At 42.0% G+C, this 25265-nt stretch overlaps 1 protein-coding gene across 2 annotated transcripts in view; it reads right to left on the reverse strand.

Annotated features, from left to right (window-relative positions):
• The window catches only part of reln (reelin), a 318770-nt gene that overhangs the window by 100881 nt on the left and 192624 nt on the right, over positions 1–25265 (reverse strand). For both annotated transcript variants that reach the window (XM_080207461.1, XM_080207462.1), the window contains 3 exons: positions 16390–16584; positions 3477–3712; positions 1049–1206 (listed from right to left, as the gene is read on the reverse strand). In XM_080207461.1, coding sequence (XP_080063587.1) covers positions 1049–1206; positions 3477–3712; positions 16390–16584 — 589 coding nt within the window. The remainder of the gene's footprint in view (positions 1–1048; positions 1207–3476; positions 3713–16389; positions 16585–25265) is intronic.

Below are 25265 nucleotides of genomic sequence, written 5' to 3' on the forward strand. Positions count from 1 at the left end.
ACACCAGCAGAATGTGCAAACTCCACACACTGACCTGAAGCCAGCATTGAATCCGGGTCCCTGGTGCTGTGGAGCAGCAGTGTTAACCACTGTACCACCTGCTGCCCTTATTATATATGAGCATAATAATGCTGCTTGGTGTTTCAGTTGCATTCATGAAATGGAAGTGGGTTGATTTCCAACATAGAATCATAGAATCCCTACAGTGCAGCAGGAGACTATTTGGCCCATCGATTGATTTGTTGATTAGAGGGTCAGAAATCAAAGCAATACTACTTTTCCTTTGTTGGATATTTCAAATATCCCTTCCCACTAGATATCACAGGAATTTCCATTACTTTCATTTGGAATTTGCAAATGTTTATTTAAAATCTTAGGAAGTGCAATGGAGGCACAAACATCCTTGACAAAATAATAGATGGCAAACTGCACTCATTCCACAGGATTCTGACCCCGCATGCTCTGTGCTCGGGATTGATGGAGTGGGGTCAAAATCCCATGAGTTCACTCGGCATGACGCACTTTCCGATTCTCTTTGGCCCTCGTTGATGATGTAATCAGATTCACGTCCATAATGGGTGAGAACGTGATTTCAAATAAATCCGAATACACTTGAATAAAATGAATTAGTTCCCTTGCCAAATTAACCCCCATCACAGTAAATTCGTACCAATGGCATTGCATGGTTAAGATACTTCTGTCCTGCTCAAGCAGAAGTACTAACTCTATATATCATACCAAGAAGTCTCACAACACCAGGTTAAAATCCAACAGGTTTATTTGGTATCATGAGCTTTTGGAGCGTTGCTCTGTCACCAGGTGAATAATGAAGCAGCACTCACCTGATGAAGGAGCAGTGCTCCAAAACCTCGTGATATCAAATAAACCTGTTGGGCCTTAACTTGGTGTTGTGAGGTTTCTTACTGTGCTCACCCCAGTCCAAAGCTGGCATCTCCACATCATGGCTACACATCATAGCAAACATTTAGCAAAGGTTAAAATCTTTTGCACTTTGATCAAATCAAGCAGCTTTTTGACATAACCTTACCAGTGTAGCCAAGATCACAGAAGCAGACACCAGAGATACAGTCACCATGTCCACTGCAGTAGTTAGGGCAGGGTTCAGAAATGTAAACTTCATCTAAACCAAATGCAGGTGCATTCTTGTGGGTGCTGGTCTCCTGAAACCAGCGGAATCGAGTCTTACTGTAATTCAGCAAAAGAATGAAAGAAATTGAAATAGTGCAGTGCGGTTACAAATATTTATTAATTATTACTGGAGCAGTAATAATGTTGAAGTGATTAATTGGTAGTTTTTAGTTTAGCAATATCAATTCTACTACAGTGGAAGGTTACATTGCTGGAATTGGTTTACTGGGCAAACAATAAATGCTTTGTATTTTTACATGATACAACACATGGCATAACAGGTTCCCAGGTGCAAATTCTTGGTAATGGGCCTTCCAAGCAGAAGGCTGCACACAAGACCTTGCCCCAGGCTCTCCTACAACATGTACACCACTGACTTCAGAGACAGAGAGAGAGGCAGCAAAGCTCGTCTTTCCTCCCAGCAGGTTATAATCAAAGTGGAAGTTGCTTTTCCTCCAGCAGTCTCAAACCAGGCATAGGCAGCATAGTTACCTCACTTACCAGCTGTCACTTACAAGTTGCGATCAACCACCTAGTGTTCACTCCTTTGTTTTTATGACAATCTTTCAAGCATGATGTTGAGACATTTGCACTGATGTTAAACCCAAAGCTCCGTCTACATGTTCAGATGAACATGCAATATTCTATGGCACCATTCAAAGAAGATCTAAATATATCATTAAAATCAGTGCAGATCACCTGGTCATTAATCTCATTGCTGCTTGTGGGACCCTGTAGTGTGCAAAATGGTACTCACACAAATATAGATCTACCTTCTACTCCTCCCTTCTGCTTTTGGAGTGGACACAAAGGTGTTATCCAAACGCCTGTTCTCTAACCAGGGAAATGAAAATTGCAAATGAATGTGCACTCAAACACAGGACAGAACTGTTCACTCACTAACGGATAATTTAAAATTAGAAAATAATGGAATATTCCTTCAGTTTTTTACCAAACATTAATCTTTAAATGAAGTTCAGCAGACCACTTGGGAAGTTTGAAAGTTCAGCCAGGTGCTAGCAGCATTTATGCAAGAAACAGTTACAAAGCCAAAGTGTTGTCAGAAGAAGGTCAGCAGATCATTTCAGATCACCGGAATGTTTGATTCATTCCTAGTTTGGTACTGGACATTTCAGTAAAACTACCCTATTCTGTGCTGAAAATCAGCTCTTCACAACTTACTGCTTTTTAACTAGACTATACCATTTCATGGAAAAGTTAGAGGACAATTTCCAAGTAGTGCACCCAAGAAGAAAAAGAATAGCAAAACTATGTGTTTTCTTTCGTTTTGTTAGAAGCCATCTCGTTTCCTCCATCTCTCTCAGAACACACTGGCTGAATCCATTTCTATCCAAACTGAGTACGTATACCCAAGGTGAACATTGGTTCTCTCGTAACTTTGGATTCAATAACTAGCCCAGGTTTTATTTAAAACTTAGTGAACAGAGATCATCTATTCACTTTTAATGCTTTAACTAGCCCGTTTCTTCATTGATGAACAGCAAATAATTTCTGTTTGTGTTTGGCTGTTGATCTTATGTAGAGTTATGTTGAACGCACAGCACAAGACAGGCCATCAGGCCCAATCCATGTTCCACCCATCCATCTAGCCATATCAGCACAATCTTAAATTCCTGTCTCCCTTTTTTTGTTCATCTGGCTTCTCCTTAAGAACATGAGAACATAATAGGAGCAGGAATAAGCCAACCAGCCCTTCGAGCCTGCCCCGCCATTCAATAAGATCATGGCTGATCTGAAGTGGATCAGTTCCACTTTCCCGCTTTCTCCCCATAACCCTTAATTCCTTTGTCTATCAGAAATCTATCTACCCGTGACTTAAATATATTCAATGAGGTAGCCTCCACCACTTCAATGGGCAGAGAATTCCAGAGATTCACCACCCTTTGAGTGAAGAAATTCCTCCTCAACTCCATTCTAAACTGCATCCCCCCCCCCCCTTATTTTGAGGCTGTGCCCTCTAGTTCTGTTTTCCTTTCTAAGCAGAAAGAATCTCTCTACCTCTATCCTATCTAGCCCCTTCATTATCTTGTAAGTCTCTATAAGATTCCCTCCTCAGCATTCTAAACTCCAACGAGTACAGGCCCATCTATTTAATCTCTCCTCATAAGCTAACCCCCTCATCTCATCAGGTATCAGCCTGGTGAACCTTCTCTGTACTCCCTCCAAGGCCAATATATCCTTTTGCAAATGCGGGGACCAAAACTGCACACAGTACTCCAGTTGTGGCCTCACCAGTGCCTTGTAAATACATCTATTGCTTCATTTATTCCTAGTGTTAGTTTAAAAATAACGTTTCTCCCACATACCTGGATGCAACAGATCTTGGGATAACTATTGTGATTCTTGTCCATGTTTCAAAGTCTCCTGTGTAGAAAATTGTCGACTTCCTCAGTTCTCTCGAGCTTCCCTCACAGCCTTTGACACCAGGAGATGCTGGGTAACAACCCTCTTTTACCAATGACCAAGATCTACCAGCATTATGAGAGTACTGAAGGAGAACAGGAGCGGCACTGCTGAATTGGCACTCGCATCCAATGTTCAGCTGGAAAGATCCAGATGTGATAAATTAAAACAATTCTGAGCAACAAATCTTAGGATGCTTTAGGACATGCATGTGTTTAAGTGTGTTTATGTGTATGCATGTATGTGTGCACTTACAGTAAAAGATGTCAATAGTTATATAACATTGTGATGACATTAGTCCTCAGTACACATTTCCTATGCTCACTTTTGAAGTGAGGAAAAATACAGTTCCATCGGATTTTGGCCTGTTCAACTTTGTGACTGTGGCAAGAAGTAGTGTAGTGTGAGGGACAAAGACCTCACATTTTCCACGCAACCTACTGTGTGTATCATGGTGGTGGAGGCCACCTGCCATTGGCCAGCAACCCACCACTGGCCGGCAGCAGGATCTTCTGGCCCTGCCGTTGTCAACACATTTGCCCATTGAATGCACCCCTTGCTGTCGGAAATCCACAGCAGGGATGTGCCATCAGCGAGACTGGAAGTTCCTGCCAGCCTGAATGGCCGGAAAGTTCTGGTCTCTATATTTCACTGAAACAGAAATTGATACACCCATTACTATTTCTAAAATGTTAAATCTGAATGGAGGCCTTTAAAGTGGCTGAACCTAAGTCTGTCTGCTACCCCCAAACAAAAGAAGCTACTAGGTAGTTTGGAAAAACTATCTCTGAGGAGATATTTATGACAACCCCCTGTGGACTGCATAGTCCAACTTCAAAAAGAGCTATACAAAGGCCATCTGCACTTACTAACCTATGCTGGTCAGAAGGTGATAGATCATCTACTAAGACAAAGGTCCCATAGCCTCCCTTTCAATTCGAAATGGCTGAGACATTTAACAGTCACTGGAATCCAGAAGATGGAAACACAAGACTTAATGGGGAGGTCAGAGTCACGTGACATGGACCTTTGGTTTGTGAAACAAGTAACATTGCTTTACTGAGCTGCATACCATCCAACTAATAGTTTCACAGAGAAGGAACTCTGCCCAGGTGGAATATTTGGCCCCCATCTAAACTGCTTCTGCTGGAAATTCAATACAGTAACCTATAACACTGATTCAATGCTGTGTCACCTGTCTCACCATGTGAAATCAACACCACCAGAAAGTTGAATTTGGCAGCAATGGTTTTTAGCCCACCAACCTGCATGAAGGAAATACCTCATTAGACTTTGATACTGGACGGTGGAACCCACATGAAACAATATTTCCTTTCTCTGTGGTCTTTGTCCTGGAAATCTTTCTTTCTCTGTTCCTCTTTTTGCTATCTGAATGCGATGGGGATATGGTGAACACCCTTTTTGCATTTTGAGTGTGTGCAGATAAACTTTGAATTCAATATACACACAAATTAGGTGCAGGAGTAGGCCACTCAGCCCCTTGAGTCTGCTAGTCCACTGGATAAGATCATGGCTGATCTGTTTTTAAACTCAACTTCATATTCCTGCCTGCCTCCCCCATAACCTTTCACCTCTTGCTTATCAAGAACCTATTATCCTTGCCTTAGAAATATTCAAAGACTTTGCCTCAACCACATTTTAAGTAAGAAAATTCCAAAGTCTCACAACTTTCTGCGAGGAAAACTATTTCCTCATCTTGGTCATAAATGGTGATCTTTCATTTTGAAACAGTACCCTGAACTCTAGCTTCTCCCACAAGAGGAAACATCCTTTTCACATCCACCCTGTCAGGTCCCCTCTGAATCTTATATGTTTTAGTCAAGTCATCTCTTACTCTTCTAAACGCCAGTAGATACAAGACTAGCCAGTCCAGTCTTTCCTCATAAGATGTCCCTTCCAGATAGTAACCTAGTAAATCTTCTCTGAATTGCCTCTGATGCATTTACATATTTCCTTAAACAAAGAGACCAGTATTGTACACAGTACTCCAGGTGTGGTCACACCAATGCTCCATATGACTGAAGCATAACCTCCCATCTTTTGTAATAAATAACAATATCCTATTAACCTTCCAATTACTTGCTGCACTACATACTAATGTTTTGCGATTCTTGTACGAGGACATCCTGATCCATCTGTATCTCAGAACTGTGCAAACTCTCAGTCTTGTTATTTCCTCATATTTTGCCACATTATATACCATTGGCCAGATCTTTGCCCACTCACACATTCTATGTCCTTTTACAACCCCCTTATGCCCATTTCCACAATTTACTTTCCAACCTATCTTAGTGCCATCATCAACCATATCATCAATCCCTTCATCCAATTTATCCATATAAATTGTAAAGGGTTGAAGCCCCAGCAGTGATCCATGTGGCACAATTACCCATCACGTCCTGCCAACCAGAAAATTACCCATTTAAGGCCTCCTTTTGCACTGTAGGGATTCTGTGATTCTATGTCTACTCTCTGCTTCCTCTTAGGTAGCCAATCTTCTGACCATGCTAAAATGTTACCCTCTACATTATGAGCTTTTATTTTCTGCAATAATCTCTGACATGGCACCTTATCAAATGCCTTTTGAAAATCTAAGTACAGTACATCCATCAGTTCCCCTTAATCCACTGCACCTGTTATTTCTTCAAAGAAATTTAGTAAAATGGTTAAACGTGATTTCCCTTTCATAAAACCATGTTGACTCTTCTCTGATTACCCTGATTTTATCTAAATGTCCTGTTTTAACATCTTTAATGATGGCTTCTAACATTTTCCCTCTGACAGAAGTTAAGCTAACAGACCTACAGTTTCTTGCTTTCTGTCTGCCTCCCCCGTTTGCATAAAGGAGTTACGTTAACAATTTTCCAAACTAATGAAATCTTACCGGAATCAAATGAATTTTGGAAAATTCAAACCAACGCATTAACCATCGGATTAACTACTGCTTTTAAGACCCTAGGGTGAAATCCATCAGGACCCAGGTGCTTGTCAACCCACTACTCCAATAATTTGCTAAGTACCACTTCAATGATGATTGTAATTTTCTTGAGTTCCTCCCGTTTTTGCAATGTCTGATTTATTTCTGGGATGTTACCCATGTGGTCTGTAGTGAATCACAGAATCTTTACAGTTCAGAAGAAGGCCATTTGATCCATTGAGTCTGCACTGGTTCTCTGAAAGAGCATTCTTCCTAGTCCCACTCCCCTGCCTTAACCCTGCACAAGTTTGATCCAGGTTCCAACCACTCTCCGGGTGAAAACATTTTTCCTTAAATCACTTTTACTCCTTTTGCCAATTATTTTGAATCTGTGCCCTTTAGTTATTGATTCTTGAGCGGGAACAGTTTCTCACTTCTTATCCTGTCCATTCCTTTCAGGATCTTGAATACCTCCATCAAGTTTCCTCTCAGCAAACATTTCTCCAAGAAAAACAGTCCTAACCTCTCCAATTTAGCTTCATAGCTACAATTCTTTATCTCTGGAATCACTCATGTGAATTCTTTCTGTATTCTCTCAAATGCTTTCACATCCTTCAAGTATGATGCCCAGAACTGGATGAAATACTCCAGATAAGGCCTAGCTAGTTTTTATGCAAGTAAAACATGACATTCTTACTCTTATAGTTACGCCCCTCTTAATAAAGCTTAAGATACTATATGCTTCAAGTGCCCTCACAACTTGCCAATAGTAATGGAATTGACATAAATATATATATGTTTAAGGGGAATGTTTACAATTCAGCTTTAAGCTACAGGCAGTCAGTATGTCTGATAGGAATGCAGTTCAGATTTTTGGAGAGCAGAATAACTACTTAGTTCATACTTGCAAGTGCTTATTTTATGTAGAGGTGATGGATTTTTGTTTACTTAAATTCTCCTGGAACTTCTGATTACAGTGATTGACAGGGTCATGTGATGATGTGATTAATTATGCAGAACTGAGTCTGTAGAAGAGAGAAAAAAGTTTTTGCAGAAAGTGGCTGAAATTAGAAGGATGTTGCAGGCTCCTGGAATTCTCTATCTCTGAAAGCTCCAAGACTATTAACAAATGTTAAGGCAATTATGCCTGGGTTTGCTAACTGTATTTATTTGAAAGTGGTTTTGATCTATACATGAATGGGGCTTATTTGGAACAGGAACAGTCATCAGCTAGAAAGTTGTTTCCTTTCATTTCTAAATGTTGTTTAATTATTAATTGTTAAGCTGATTCACTTGTTAGAGTTATATTTAAAATGTATTCTTAAATAAAATTTGTTTTACTATAAAAGATCCCTAATTTGTCAATGGAATCAATCCTGGAGCAAATTCACATTTATGCCAAAAAGGAAAATCGTTGGGACCTAGTTGGGTTTCATAATGTAATTTGGGATTCTGATCCAATACTCTAACATATACACTGAACTCCATCTGGTCTGGCATGGCCTTTAGAGTTTAGAAGACTGATGCAAAATACTTATTCAATTCATCTGCCATCTCCTTAACTTACATCTCAAGTTTGCTGTGGGATTATTAATAGAAAATTGGATTGTATCAAAACTGAGGGTTGGAATATTCTGCACCACTTATGAAGGGTGGCAAGGTGCCACAGTGGTTAGCGCTGCAGCTCTACAGTGCCTGTGGCGCAAGTTCAATTCCGACTTTGGGTCACCGTCTGTGTGGAGTTTGCATGTTTTCCACGTTTCTGCATGGGTTTCCTCCCACACGCCAAAGATGTGCAGGTTAGGTTGGTTGGCCATGTTAAATCGCCCCTTAGACGGACTAACAGGGTAAATACTTAGGGTTAAGTGACAGGATGGGCGGGATCGTGGTGGGTGATGACTCCTTGGGCCAAATGGTCTCCTTCTGTGCTATAAGGATTCTACGAAAGCAGGAAATAAACCAGAACACCTTTCTGTTCATGGACAGATGGTGTGAGAACAAATTTGTGGTATTTAAATTAACCCACTCTTTTGTCCATAACAGTAACAAACTGGAACAGGTGGGATTTCTACTCCCTTATTCAGTGTGGGAAGCTTTTAAAGAGTCCTTTAAAGTCATCTCAACCAATTACTAAGTTGCCTTTGACAAGGACAAAGGGGCCAGAGATTTAAAAAAAAGCAGGCAAAAATGAAGAGAAATGAACTGCTAATGGAGGCACAAGATAAAGGATCAATCCTCCATCCATAAATAGGATGCAGGACTGGGCGGCAAAGTGGCAGATGGACTTCAACGCGGATAAATGTATAGTCGTCCATTTTGGCAGAACCAACGGGATGAACGAGTACACTATCAAGGGCAGGAGTCTTAGTAGTGTTGAAGAGCAGAAGGATCTTGGGGTCCGGGTCCACAGGACTCTTAAATCGGCCTCGCAGGTGGAGGAGGTGGTCAAGAAGGCGTATGGTGTACTGGCCTTCATTAATCGAGGGATTGAGTTTAGGAGTCGGGAGGTAATGCTGCAACTTTATAAGACCCTTGTCAGGCCTCATTTGGAGTACTGTGCGCAGTTCTGGTCGCCTCACTATAGGAAAGACGTAGAAGCTATTGAAAGGGTACAGAGGAGATTTACAAGGATGTTGCCTGGACTGGGAGGCATGCCTTATGAAGTTAGGTTGAGGGAGCTGGGTCTCTTTTCCCTGGAGAGATGAAGGTTGAGAGGCGACCTGATAGAAGTTTATAAGATGTTGAGAGGAATAGATAGGGTGGATTCTCAGAGGCTATTTCCCCGGGTTGAAATGGTCGCTACGAGAGGACACAGATTTAAGGTGCGGGGAGGAAAGTACAGAAGTGATGTTAGGAGTGAGTTTTTCACTCAGAGGGTGGTGAGTGAATGGAATCGGCTGCCGTCAGTGGTGGTGGAGGCGAACTCGCTGGGGTCTTTTAAAAGACTTCTGGATGAGTATATGGGGTTTTATGGGATTGGGGGTTATAGATAGGTCTATAGATTGGTAGGTGTTGATGTGATCGGTGCAACTCGTGGGCCGAAGGGCCTGTTTGTGCTGTAGTGTTCTATGTTCTATTCACCTCATGAGCGTAAGGGGGAGCTGAATGAGTTGCTTCTGAGGGGATTTTTCCTTTAGGTAAATATTGGCAGGGCTAACGTACAATTGGTTCTTTCATCTGAAAGGGCAGGTGAGACCTTGGTTTAATGTCTCATCTAAATGACAGCATAATCTGCAATACAGCACTCCCCCAGTGTGCACTGGAGCATACTGTGTGGATTGATAATTAAAGTCAAGATCTTCTGATTGAAAAGGCAAAAAGCTGAACCAAGGCTGTCAAGCTGACAGTTGCCGCCCTGGACTCACACTTGGTCCTCACCTCAGGTTCACATCTTTGCATTTGTCTCTCTGCTGACCCAGATCCTAAACAAAACATAGGTCTCTCCTCCTTTCTGTCGCCAGGAGCCAGCTGGGCATTAGGTCAAAGCCATGCCCAGGAATCATGTGCTCTCCTGCCACACCTGTATCTGCAAAAAGAGAAAAATAATCTCCCTTTGGCAGACACAACTGGTGGGGGCTCCTCTTCCCAAAGCCAGCTGTGCTTGCAGACCTCCTGTAGCTCACTATTGTTTGACTTATATGTTATCCTGGAAGCTTCGTCAGAATTGCGCCAATTACAAATTTGGCACTGCATGAAAGAAGAACTGCCAGGTGTTCAACCAGTCCATCCATGTACCCCAGGTTATTGTGGGAGGTGAGGGAAGTGATTGCAGAGCCCCTGACGATGATCTTTGCATCGTCAATGGAGACGGGACAGGTTCCGGAGGATTGCGGATGTGGTTCCTGTTTTCAAGAAAGGGAACAGGGATAGCCTGGGAAATTACTGACCGGTGAGTCTGACCTCAGTGGTTGGTAAGTTTATGGAGAGGATTCTGAGGGACAAGATTTATGAGCATTTAGAGAAGTTTAGAATGATCAGGAATAGTCAGCATGGCTTTGTCAAGGGCAGGTCGTGCCTTACGAGCCTAGTTGAGTTCTTTGAAAATCTGACTGAACACATTGACGAAGGAAGAGTGGTGGACGTGGTTTACATGGAATTCAGCAAGGCTTTTGATAAGGTCCCCCTTGCAAGACTTCTTGAGAAGGTGAGAGGGCATGGGATCCATGGGGCTTTGGCCTTGTGGATCCAGAACTGGCTTGCCTGCAGAAGGCAGAGAGTGGTTGTGGATGGGTCTTTTTCTGCAGGGAGGTTGGTCACCAGTGGAGTGCCCCAGGAATCTGTTCTAGGACCCTTGCTGTTTGTCATTTTCATAAATGACCTGGATGAGGCAGTGGAGGGATGGGTTAGTAAGTTCGCCGACGATACGAAGATTGGTGGTGTTGTGGATAGTCTGGAGGGATGTCAGAAGTTGCAGTGTGACATAGATAGGATGCAAGACTGGGCAGAGAAGTGGCAGATGGACTTCAACGCGGATAAATGTGTAGTGGTCCATTTTGGCAGGACCAACAGGATGCAGGAGTACAATATCAAGGGTAGGAGTCTTAGCGGGGTTGAACAGCAGAAGGATCTTGGGGTCCAGGTCCATAGGACTCTGAAATCGGCCTTGCAGGTGGAGAATGTGGTCAAGAAGGCGTATGGCGTACTGGCCTTCATTAATCAAGGGACTGAGTTTAGGAGTCGGGAGGTAATGCTGCAACTTTATAAGACCCTTGTCAGACCCCACTTGGAGTACTGTGTGCAGTTCTGGTCGTCTTCCTACAGGAAGGATGTGGAAGCTATTGAGAGGGTGCAGAGGAGATTTACAAGGATGTTGGTGGTGGTAGAGGCGAACTCACTGGGGTCTTTTAAAAGACTTCTGGATGAGTATATGGGATCTAATGGCATTGGAAGTTACAGATAGTTCTGTGGCTTGGTAGGTATAGATGTGATCAGTGCAACTTGTGGGCCGAAGGGCCTGTTTGTGCTGTAGTGTTCTATGTTACCTGATTGTCTGCAGCCCTGAGTTACCCACCATCCATTTCTGCAAAGTCTGCCAGAACTATATGCCATTGTCCATGGCGTGGGGGGAGTGCTATCGTTCTAGGATCTGGGTCGCAGGGAGGCACAAAGGTGTGAAACCTGAGATGAGGATCAGTGTGATCATTTAAGGGCAGCAACTGTCAGGCTGGTGTCAGCCTTGGTTCAGCCTCTTGGCTTTAAATATCAACCCGCACACAATGCTCTAGTGCAGCACTGGGGCATTGCCGTAACTGTTAGTGCTGTAATTCAGATAAAACATTAAACCAAGGTCTCATTTGCTCTCTCAGATTAAAGAGTCAATAATACTTTTCAATGTCCTGCAAGTATTTAGTCTTCAACTATTTTTACTTAAAAAAAAACACATTGATCATTCATCTGATTATTGTCTGTGGGATCTGGCTGTGCACAAACTAACTCTGACGTTTTTCATTTCATTGGCTATGAATTCCTTATAGGATGACCTAAGTTTGTGCAAGGCCTATATAAAGGCAAGTTATTTTGCTATGTCTTGCAATTTATCTGCCTCTCTTTGTAGGTAGGATAATCTACTGTTGACCTACTGATATCCTAACGTGGAATGACAAAGGAAAAATCCCCTCATGCAGCTCCCTCTTGATTTCAGTGAGCACTGAAGAGATGGTTAGGTGGAGGGCTGATCCTCCAGGTCTGTAGATTCGTAACTTGCCCTTTTTTAATCCTTGGCAAATGCCATGAGGTGATTAGTTGAACTGTTTTTTTGAGGTTCTTCAAAAGCTGCCCAAATCTCCTCAATTTGTCAGTGTTCAGCAGGAATCTGGGGAGACAGAGCAGGACCAAAGACACCAGAAAACGTGAAGGCAATGTGAAACAAAGAAGCTGACATACTATATCTGTGCTGGCACAAAAACCAAAACCATTTTATATTTTCAAAGTTAATGTTTTCAGGCCTACATGAAAACATCCAGCTATCTGGTAGACTGAGAGGTAGTACATGCCAAACAAAGAAAGCAGAATTTGAATGTTGGAAAATGTATTATCAGTTATTTCCTAAGCATCAGCCAGCAGGAATCCACAATGGTTCTGGAGGCTCACCCCTCCAGCCATATGCCTTGGCTGCAAGATTCAAAAAGCAGAAAAAAAGGAAAAGTAATAGATTATTTCAATGTGCAATGCTTTGTGCCACAGCTCTCAATGTATTAAAGCTAGAAGTTAAAATACGAACATTTAATGCATTTTTGTGACAGTCCACAACCACTACATAAAGGGACATCTTAACCTATTTAAAAATAAAAGGGTTTAGAGAACATTTGTCAAAATACTGGAAGAGAAAAATCAATGGAAGCATATATCATTTGTCTGCCAATTTTTTTAGTCATTTATAATTAAAGTTCATCCTTTTAATTAATTTTTGTGTACACAATGTATTTTGGAATATGGGGAATGTACTTTCTGTGAAGAATAAGTAACAAATTGTATGTCAAAGCCTCCTGTCATCTTGTGGCCTCACACTGAAAACAATAGGATGGGGTTACAGACATGCAGAATGTTCTGAGTGTGAAATGTGCTTATTCATCATCTTTACTGTTTTCTTTTTTGTTGATTTAAGTTCGCTCGGGAGCACATTGAAGAAATACTGCCAGCATCTATGTGGTGAAAATGTTTTTTTCTCTCTCTTTCTCTTGTTCCACGGCTGTCAAACACAGGCTAAATGGAAAACCCAGTGTTTAACTTTATTGCTCATCATCCCAAGCTGTAATTCTGAACCTTGGGGAAAACAAATCTGTGGTAATGAATCAGCTGTTAACCTCTGAAACCTTTTATTATTTTACAAGCTTTAAATTATTCAGCTCTCACCTCTTGTACAACATTGATCAGAAGTTCTTGTACGGTTCATTAGTTTTAAATTACAAACACATGACCGATACAACCAACACCAGGGATTTATTATAGTATCAGTTTAAAAAGATCAGGCTGCGGTACAGAACTCCTTCTGACAGTCTATCAAAGTGATAATCCTGGAAGTTATAATATAAACTTACTATTATTTATAAAGACAAAAATATTTATGCTGGAGTAAAACACGCCCAGGGGCAGTGCCCCAAAATGTTCCCCTCACCCCCACGGCGGGGGGAGGGGAGCAGTGTTTCCTGTGTGCTCACCCTTCCCAGTTAATGTTGCTTCAGACTGTTGTAAACGTTGGGGGAAATCCCAACATGGGGGAGGGGGGAATCAACACAGCGAGGAAGCCTGCTAATCCATCACTAATGTATTTAAATGCAGTTCTTCACCTTCCTTGCTGACGGGAATCTTACTTTTGGCTATTCACAGTAAATGTGGGTGCAAAATCCTGACCTGCTTACTCTCCTTGGATTTACATATACATAGAAACAAATCAGCTTCTGTTGGTAGTTATATTCCACTTGAGTCTCCTCTCATTTTAATTATACCTTCTCATCCTGATCCAATAAACTTTCCTTCTCCTGCATGTGAGCATCAAACCTCTTCTTCAATGCATCAATTCTATCTGTTTCAACAGCTCCATGTGGCAGTGAATTTTGCATTCTCACCCCTTTTTGTACAGTGAAATTCCTCCTGAATTCTTTCTTTGTTCTATTGGTGGCGATCTTATTGTCGATTGTTCTGGATTGCTGCATCCATTCAATTTTGGGCAGCATCCTTGGAAATCTGTGTTGTACTTTTTCCGGTACTTCAATATCTTTGCTGTAGCTTAGAGAGGAAAACTACATACAACACTCCAACTGTATTGTTAAGCGTTGTGATATTAGCACAAAATTCCCTTTTTTGCTATTTTAACCCTTTTAAATAAACAAATTAAAGCCACTGTTAAAGAACTGGAGAAATGCATTTGGGGCAATCTTACTGGCTCATCTCACCATTCGATCGTGCAAGGTGAGCGGTAAGATCATGAGAGAGGCGAAAATCCAGCATCGTGCCCGGTTTCTTGCATCTTGCAACTATACCGGCACCGTGAAGCTGGCGTGATCAGCCCTGCACCGGGAAAGGACATAAGGTTGCTTTTAATATTTCTAAGACTTTCTGAATATCATTAGTGAGTCCTGGACGTAGTTGTCCAGGCTCACTTGCCTGAACAGCCTTGCTGATGAAGGTACTCGCAAATATCACATATGGTGTCCGTCAATGAAGACAAGAAGTGATGGCCTCGCTGGTGGGACTCAAAGCCATTGAGGTCCCCTTGAGCGGCCCTGGACACTGCCTACCAGGCACTGGGCAATGCCAAGGGGCAGGGCCTAAGGGGAAGCAGAGGGGGTCTGTGCACTTTGCAATTAGGGATTGGCCAGAGCGGCAATCGGCCAGGACTGAGGGGATATTGTGGCGGCAATTGGCCAGGGTGGGTGTACCAGACCAGTGATCAGCCAGGGGAGGCCAGTGATGGGCTGAAGAGGGTAGCAATGGGTGGACTGGCCAACAATTGGCAGGGGCGGCCAGCTGTTGGCTGGGGAAGCCAGCAACCTGGTGGGGAGGGAGTGTACACAGAACACTGAGAAATCAAGACAGATGCACTAGTTGTCATCAGCTGGCTTTCTGGCGACAACAGACTCTGTCCACATCCCCTATTGGCATGAATCACACTTCGCCTCTTTTTTTGCACCAAGTGTCATAAGATACTGTCTGAGACCTCATTGGAAAAATGAGCATGATTTTCTCCTGTTTTCAGGCTCATTTCCTACTTAGTATTTTTTGGTAAGATCAGCTCCATTGTGTTTGCTATGACTATCTCAATATGATTCAACCCCTTATTCAGTTACTTCAGACTTAACACAACATTGATTAGACCACAGTTTTTCTTAACTTCAGCCGTATTGTCACTGTAGAAAACAATTCAGTCCAAAAATATGTTAAATTTACTGCAGCTGAATAGAGAGAGAGACTGAATTGAATCCGTGTTCTTAGTTTAACGGTGGTTGTAAAAGATCCTGCAGCATTATTTTGAAAAAGAGCAATGAGTCTTTGTACTCTGTCTGATGTTATTCATTCAACCAATATTATCAAATTATAACATATAAGAATATGTTATAATTTAGCTTTGACAAAGGGTCATCTGGACTTGAAACATCAGTTCTTTTCTTTCCTTACAGATGCTGTCAGATCTGCTGAGGTTTTCCAGGATTTTCTCTTTTGGTTTTATTCTTCATTCATTTCATTTGTTGTTACTGTGCACAAGCTGACTTCTGCTCTCATCTCATAACACTGCACCTCAAAATTAATTCATTGGAAATGAACTTTAAGGCATCCATAGAACTGTAACCATAGAATCACATAAGGAAGCCCTGCAACCCATCATTGAAACATTCAACTAATACTCTTACCCTGCTCAAGACCCTACCCATAGCCCTGCAAATGTTTTCCCTTTTAATGCTTATCCACGATCATGTAATTTCTTTCTTTAATAAGCCAACAACAGGCTAATTCTCTCCCTCCCCACTGGAGCAATCTAACCAGTGGGAATGAATGAAAAAGTCATCGGAGTTAAATCAAACCTACATTTGTATTTTTTTTATTTTACTCCTTAACCTCCTCCTCTTTATGGCCCCTCACACTCTCTTCATCATTAGTTGTGGCTTTCTATCAATTATTCTCTTCAACCCTTTCCTGTTTCCCCCCTTTCTCACGGTGTCTGGATAAAACTTCCACATTTACTTACAGAGAGTGCAACGTAATTTATAATTGAGTGTACAGAGATAAGGAGCCTCAATGAACTGGTGGGACAGGCCATCAGGCAGGTGTCTCTTTTATATCTATCTTATATACAAGCCATAAATGAAATCTGGAATGATAGTGAAGGGGGAACAGAGGCCAATGCCTTAAAAAATGTAGAGCATCCGATGCAAAATAGATACCTTGAACTGAAGCAAATATCCAGGTTTGAGAGTCAGGTCCCGTGTAACAGCAACCCGGTCGCCATCCGATTTCCCAAACACCATGGCTGAGTGGGTCATGGAGCAGAAAGTTTCATTGCTGCCCATCCCCTCATTAGCCAGCATCAACCAAATACTCAGCTGGCTCAGTGGGATATCATAGGAGGGTGTGTAGTCCTGAAATGCAAGCAAGTAACAAAAATATATTAAATCTAACATATCAGCCCATCGTACTCTACAAAGAGTATTACAGGAGTTAGAAGTTTTATGAGTATATGAATACATCATTGCTACCACACAAGATTTTTTAAAAAAGGAGATATTTGTTTAAAAGTTAAAGGAGTGTTGTCATTCATTGCACAGTTTATGGTGTAATGATATACTTGTTCGGAAATGAGAATTTTCGATCCTTATAAAGTTTGTAAGTCTGAAGCAATGTTGCAATTAAGCAAACTGGTCAGGTTCAGTAAGTCAGGCTGCAAGATGGAGCCTATAAGCCAGCAGTGAGCTGCTTAATGTAAAGTTGCTTTCAAACGCAATAAATCCGGTTGAGTTGCCATTTGATGCTGGATTATTAGGAACCCGAAACAAGATAACATCAGAATAACACATGTGGAATGGATAGATAAGCTGCTTAGAACCTCACTGTTTATAACAGCTTCATACTCAGTGTGCGTATGGAACAGATGCACAAGTGTTCCAAGGACATCCAAGCTAGGCATTCCTGGAACACCCATCTCCATAAACTATCCTCGGATGTCACCATTGGCCCACTGTGAAAAGCAGGATGCGGTGTTATCTTTAAGCATGTGGATTTTGTAGAAGAATCTGTACGAAAAACAATCCCCTAATGTCATCATGTTACTGAAAGCAACAGTGTGTCTCAGCTCCAGCACACAAATGTTTCTGTCTTTCACTCACTTTCCCTGTATGGTAACAATCCTTTAAATTTGTTCTTCAAAATGTGGCTGACAGTTCAAATTACATGTAGTTTCAGAAATCTAATTTCAATAATTCTTCTTCAGACTAATCAATGCTAAGTTGGGCTTTCTTGAACAGTTGATCATAAGCACCATCAGGCTTTGATGTTTAAAATAGAGCTATTTAAAGTTTAGGAAGACTGCAAAATACAACACCAGACTACAGAAAGACCATGGAATCATAAACAGGCAAAGGCCAATACAGGTAATCTTTCTTTATCAAGATCTTTTCACCTGGACACAAAGAGCAATCACTCTGGAATGAATATGTTTTGTTATTGAATGATGTGGAGAAACAAGAAGGACAAATCACATGCTGGGATGGTAGATATAATTCCATTCTGTTTTTGTGCAAATCTTTACATAAACGGTTGTTTGTTCAAATCAAGGTAATGGGTGTCATTGTTATGGAATGAGAGTTTTGCACTTCTGACAAGTCAAGGTCAGCACTGAGCACTCTTGTATTAGGCTCAGCAGGGACAGGATGGAACGTAAACCTTCCTCACCTTTGCTTCATCTATTGAAACTCATCTAATGATGCCTCATGATGCATCATTATTGCATCCCCTCTAGCGGGACCAAACTGAAATGAGAAATTTTCAGTTGCAAACCATGTGCCTCATGCTCAAAGCAGATTTAAAAGCTTCATGTTGTGCCCATCACTTGGCCTATTGCAGGCGGAAGGCTTCGCTTTGTTTTCGGCGACTGGGAAGCATCATGTAGCTCCTGCATTGATTGTATAAACTAATGAGGAATCTCTAATCTCAGGAAACCACGTCACTGGCTGGTTACGCTGCATACCAGGTTTCCATGATATTAAAGGTCTCAGGCCTGATTTTCTGCTGTTATTTCTACCTGGGTTGGGCAGGCTGGAGAATCAGCATCCAGCCATTCACTGCCATATCTGGGATTTTCCACCACAAGTGATGACAAACATTAGATGCGCTCACCCAATTGTTGGAGTGCATTCAAAGCAGTTGGCAAAAATATCTTGATGCCAGACATCATATTTATTGGCTTCCATAGCAATGCTGACACGAGTGATAGATATATTCTTGAACAGTAAAGGAATCAAGGGTTATGGTGAGCAGGTGGGTAAGTGGAGTTGAGTCCATGAAAAGATCAGCCATGCTCTTGTTGATTGGCAGAGTAGGCTTGAGAGGGCCAGATGGCCTACTCCTCCTCCTAGTTCTTATGGAGCGTGTTACTAGTGCCTATGATGTTATGGTAGGCAGGAGAAGAGATATATTTGAAACGCACCCATAAAAGCAGCTGGCGATGTTTGGTTGTCACAAGCGTCCAATAGTTTTTGCTTTATTTGTGCACAGATGTGAGCATCACCAACAAGACCAGGCATTTGTTGCCCAACTCTTAATTCTCTTTTGGATGGTGGCAGTGAACTATCTTCTTGGACTGCTGCAGTCCATCTGGGCTAACACCCACAGTGCTGTAAGGAAGTAAATTCCAGGGTTCCTGCGCAAGGATATTTTGGCCTTGGAGGGAGTGCAGAGGAGGTTTACTAGGCTGATACCGGAGTTGAGGGGGTTGAGCTATGAGGAGAGGCTGAATAAACTAGGCTTGTACTCGTTAGAGTTTAGAAGAATGAGGGGAGATCTCATTGAGACGTATAAGATGATGAATGGGATGGATAGGATAGAGGTGGAAAGACTCTTCCCGCTCAAAAAAGACAGTAGGACTAGGGGGCACAGCCTCAAGATAAAGGGGGGGCAGTTCAGAACGGAGTTGAGGAGGAACTTCTTCACTCAAAGGGTGGTGAATCTCTGGAATTCTCTGCCCGTTGAAGTGGTGGAGGCTGCCTCGCTAAATATTTTTAAGAAGCGGGTTGATGGGTTTTTGATAAGAGAGGGGATTAAGGGTTATGGGGAGAGGGCAGGAAAGTGGAACTGAGCCACGACAGATCAGCCATGATCTTATTGAATGGCGGGGCAGGCTCGAAGGGCCAGATGGCCTACTCCTGCTCCTATTTCTTATGTTCTTAAGGATACAGTTCTGAGTCAGGATGGTGTGTGACTTGGAGGGGAACTTGCAGGTGGAGGTGTTCCCATGCATTTTCAGCCCTTGTCCTTCTAGTTGTTGAATTCACAGGTATGGAATGTGCTTGAGTTGCTGCAGTGCATTCTGTGGATGGTCCACACTACTGCCATTGTGCGTCAGTGTAGAGTGAGTAAATGTTGAAAGTAATGGACGGGGAGGCCAATCAAGCCAGCTGCATTGTTCTGAATGGTGTTGAGCTTCTTGAGTGCTGTTGGAACTGAAATCATCCAGGCAAGTGGAGACTCCAGACTTCATCCCTCACTCTCCTATACTCTCCCTATGCCCTATCCATGAAAATGCATGTCCTGCACCCACTTCCATGGTCCCTCATTCCTCCACATCCCCCATAACCCCACAGCGCTTTGTAGTCCCTATGATGGGATTTTCAGCATGATCGAGAGCCTCTATTGTGGTGAAAGCCCGGGCCAGGTATTGGTCAGTGCAACTCTGCAATACGAAAGGTTGGAATCCTCAGGAGACTCAGACTGCAGAAGCCTTGGATTGTGAGTTGGCTGGCCTAGGAGCCTTTTTTCAGTCTCATTAGTAAGATTGCCAATTTAATGCCCATTAGTGTACCCACTTTCTAAAACGATAAACTTGGACACTCAGCCTTATTTAACAATTAATTTCATGCTTCAGATCCCAGTCAGAATAGACTGATGCCTTGCCACAAATAACTACAATTATCTTTCACTTAAACCCCATTTGGAACTGCTTCCAATCTAACATGTCCCATAGTGTTACCCAGTTCCTATTAAAACAAGTTCAACACCTACTCAGGATTGAAAGAAACACTCATTTAATCTTGCACTTGTGCAGTTGCTGCAAGGTTACTCCAGGAGCATTGTTGTTCTGAATGTGGAACTTTTCTATAGTGTAAGAAATGTCCGTACAATATGAAATTCATATCATGTCATTGGCTATTATACTGAGCTGAGACCTTCTCCTGTTCTGATCACGAATAGAAAGTGTTTGAGAGAGCTATTTTCTTTTCTCCAGTAGTGTTTTGCCTCAGTGTCAGCAGCACTGCAATATAACTGAGCTGTTGAGATATTTCTTTGCTGTAATTTTGGATTGAACAGCACTAAACACAGTTCTATTTCTGACTCTCTTTTCTGTGTGCCATCAGTGGCACAACTGTCCAGTAGGCTGACACGCCAGTGCGGTACTGAGGGAATGCTGCACTGTCAGAGGAGGCAACTTTCAGATGAGATGTTAAACCAAAGACACATCTGCTCTCTCAGACAAATGTGAAGACTCCCATGGCATTATCTCGAAGAGGTGCAGGAGACTGCCCAGAGTTGTGGTCAACATTTGTCACACCATCAGCATCACAAAGCAGATTATCCAGTCATTATCACATTGCTGACTGCGGGAGTTTGCTGTGCTTCAAACCGGCTGCCACATTTCCTACATTACACATCAAAATTGACTTTACAGCCTTTTGGAATGTCTGGAGATTGTGAAAGGTGCTACAAAAATACAAGACTTCATTTCAATCTTTATAAATGAATCCAGAAATACTGGGTTATGCTTTTAAAGACCAATCAATCTCATTTATGATGAATAGTTGCTGATTACTGATACTCCAAATTATTCTTCTAGAGCCCAGAAGTAAAGGATTTCCTGCCCCAATCTTGCCTAAAACCTTGTCCAAGTTAAAATTGTCTGACAGCTTTAATAATCCTTGTTCAGAGTGACATGTCTTAGGCAGTGGCAGAAGAACATAACACTTGACAGACAAGGTGGCTGAAAGAATTGTCTTAGCGTTGGAAATGGAACAAGTTTTGTCTTTATTATTAAGTTAGTCCCATTTTAGTGTGAGACTCAGTCACTGATTTGGATTCTTCATTCAGCTTTTTTACTGCCAGGATAGAAGTTATGACCTTACCTGGAGATTCCACACAGTATCTGTCACACTGTTGAGCTGTCTGCCTTTGGGCATCCTGGCTGTTTAGCAATGGAACAGCTTCACTTGTGTTTAAACTCCTTTCTTCTGTGACAACTTCGAGAGCTTTAATGGCTCTGATGTAGAGGGAGGCCCTAGCTTTTACCTCTGGGTGCAGAAACCTATCTGAAGAAATCCATGTAACAGCACCCTTGCTGTACTCTGGTGTTCTGCTCAATTTATTGAGATGCACCTCTGTTACTCACTGGGAAATACTAGATTAGAAAATAACCCCAATATAGTATTCTGTCAGTGGAGTGGCTGTCTTGTCCATTTGTCACAGATAGACCATACTTAAACTATACAGTGTGTATGGGAGCAATTTCTCTACGGACATCAGTTTGCAATGAATTATGCTCTGTAAACAACATGGTCCTCAGAGAGAGATGTATTCACATTCACATCAGAGCAATGTGAAAAACTCATCATGGAGTGAGATTGTTTTAATCTACAACACAAGTTCCTAGGCAACCAGAGTTGTCTGCTGATCCCATCTCCAGAGGTTCTTATCTGGTTAAACAAGCCATTTCTAAATCTACGTAAATTCAAAAAAAAAACTGCCTTCCCCGTCAGATTCAACAGAGAACACTTTATACTGTTAATAATTAAACGGCAGGAACTTGCATGGGACTCTCCAAGATGCCTTTGCACCTGCTTATTTTACATTACAGGATGCCAGCATCTTTGGTATGGCTCCCCGGACCATTGTTGCTAGCACTTTGAAATAAAATCATAGACACACAATGAAACAAACAGCTTTAAAGGTGCTTTTTACGCCCATTTCTCCTGTGTCGCATACTGGAAATGGGTAATCTACATAAGCTGGAGCTCACTTTGTCTTGAGAATTTTCTCAGGATTTGAACAGTATCTAAAGAGCTACTGCTACCTGCTAAACATACAGAGATAGAAGAAAGGAGCAGGAGGAGGCCATTTGGCCTTTCGAGCCTGCTCTGCCATTCATCACAATCATCGCTGATCATCCAACTCAACAAACTTTAATCCTGCTTTCTCCCCATAACCTTTGATCCCATTCAACCCAAGCGTTATCTCTAGCTGCCTCTTGAATACATTCACTGTTTTGGCATCAACTACTTCCTGTGGTAATGAGTTTCACAGGCTCTTTGGGTGAAGAAATATCTTCTCATCTCAGTCCTAAATGGTCTATCCCAAATCCTCAGACTGTGACTCCTGGTTCTGGAATCCCCCACCATCAGGAACATCCTCTCTACACACTGCCGTGCATTATTTAGTTTCTCCAGACAAGTTAGTTATTGTATTGGCTAGGAATAGCTTCTCTGATCAGCCAGTCGAAATAGAAACATAGAAACATAGAACATTACAGCACAGTACAGGCCCTTCGGCCCTCAATGTTGTGCCGAGCTATGTCCAATCCCAAGATCAAGCTATCCCCTCCCTATAATTCTGGAGTACTCCATGTGCCTATCCAATAACCGCTTGAAAGTTACTAAAGTTTAAGGTGAGAGGGGAGAGATACAATACTACCATGCGTTGCTCAAAACTCGAACACAAAGAACTTGAAAGCATGTCATGCATAAGCAGGTTAATGCTTGAACCTAATTAACTTTCTATATCCCAGTGATTACAGAATCTCACTTTTCTGATTTTTCCAGATATCCCAGTTCTATATGGTCGGATGACCTTCATGAATTGCGGTCAGTATTTGTTACTAATGATGAAAAAATGCTCCATTCTAGTGCGTAGATTTTAAGGCAAGAGATATATTTGTGTAAAGTGTTACAATCCCAGCTGTTGTTACTACTGGACAATCAGGTCCCAGAAAGGAACCCAGCTCAATGGCTGGGACTTTTTCTTCTTGAGTCATGGATGAATAGAGTCACAGGACTGCTAAATAACTTTAGAAAATAATTAAACATTTATTAAACATGACAAGATACAGTATTCCTTCACTCTACCCTATCTGTGCACAGGTTTTTAAGGATAACACAGGGCGGCACAGTAATGCAGTGGTTAGCCTGCAGCTTCACAGTGCCAGGAACCCAGGTTCGATTCCTGGCTTGGGTCTCTGTTGGTGTGGCATTTACATGTTCTCCCTGTGTCTGTGTGGGTTTCCTCTGGGTGCTCCAGTTTTCTCCCACATTCTGAAAGACGTGCTGGTTAGGTAGATTGACCCAAGCAGCTGCCAGACTGTGGTGACTAGGGAATTTCACAGTAACTCCACTGCAGTGTGAATGTAAGCCTTACTTGTGACTAATAAATAAATCTTACTTTAATAAGTTACAAAATATATGTTTCATTCTAATGCCTTTGGTAAGTACATAGTCCATGTAAACTGATAGGTGAAATGCTGTCAGCCACACCGCACTCTGAAATTAAGTGAGAGGTGGCACCCAACAGGACTCCCGTGGATTTCTCATCAAATCCCTCCCCATTTACTGATCACCAGCCAAATGGTCACACTGGAACTCTGACTTCCACACAAGAGTTTCCAAACTCCACTCTCAAAGAACACACTTTGAAATCACCTTCCATGCAATGCTTTCTCTCAGATGCCTTCACCAAGGATTTTAATCTCACTTTTCTGATGCTACATGCAGTATTTCTCTGCTCTGGATTACCATATACATTCAAGCCTCCGCATATCCTCTCAGGTACCTAACCATGCTAATAGAACACCGCTACTTCAAAGATTGTATTAAGGTGTTTCCAACCTTGTAATTACTTCAGGTATTTGGCTTCTCACTAGCCGATTTCACCAGGCTTGTGCCTTTCAGTTCTGTCTTTAACCAAGAACCTCTCATTGCTCCTTCCTTTAACTTCAGTGAACAGTACCTTATTCAGATTCTAGTTCTTTGTTTCTTTGACTTCAGTCTTATAGGGGCTCTTCTTTTCAATCTTACTGGGATTCCTCTTTCCATTTCCTTGTTTCTAGAACAATCTGTTCTTTCCGTTCATTACTTCAGTGTCCAGTTTCTCTGCTGGTCGTTTCTGTAAAAGCTTCCCCCTTCCCAAGTACCTGGTTCCAACAAAATCAAGTGCTAATGCTTCTCAATGTAGGCCCCTGGTTACTAAGCAACAGTCTAGTGTATATTTAAACCCTGTTTGTTTTCTTGCTGCAAATCCTTCAATTTCAATGCAGGCACAATTTGAAATGAAACCAAAACCCATTGACATGCAGGCTCCTTTGTTTAACATGAAGCTAACTAAAGCTTCAACCTTTTTTTACACAGAAACCAGAGCACCTGGAGGAAACCCACACAGACACACGGAGAAAGTGGAAACTCTAAACAGACAGTGACCTGAGGTTGGAATTGAAACTAGATCCCTGGTGCCACGAGTTAACAGCGCTAACCACTGTGCCACCATGAGCACCAGAATGCGACTGGTATTCAGTTAGCAACTTCAATAATTAACTCCCTGGTAGCAACAGGCAGGGTTTCACTTGAGTCATCTGGCAGGGGATGAGATTTTAAATGGGCATCTTTCATCTTAGTGCCCAGTGCCTGGACTTTAAAAAGATACAATAGCTCAGCAGGCCAGTGCTGATAGAGATGTTCAAAATAAACATTTAACATTTACCAAAGCAAAAATGTTGGTTACAAATAGTTAACTGGCAGTACAGCACTTGAGTATTGCGAAAGAAGAAAGAGACATACTGTTGAAGCTTTTCATTTCATTTTGCACCCATCAGGACAGATATAAGAATACCAAATTTCAAAAGGAGGATCAATTTAACAAAATTTAACAGTTAAATTACAGAAAAGCACATTGGACAATAATACCAATCATAACACCTCGACCAGAGTCAACTTGCTGACCAACCTACATCCTTTACTCATGCAGTATAAGTTGTTGCTCCCTTTGACGTTTGGCATTCTTGAATCTGTTCTGATGA

The sequence above is a fragment of the Carcharhinus amblyrhynchos genome, chromosome 19 (genome assembly GCF_965287045.1).
Source record: "Carcharhinus amblyrhynchos chromosome 19, sCarAmb.v2.hapA, whole genome shotgun sequence".
Lineage (NCBI taxonomy): Eukaryota > Metazoa > Chordata > Chondrichthyes > Carcharhiniformes > Carcharhinidae > Carcharhinus > Carcharhinus amblyrhynchos.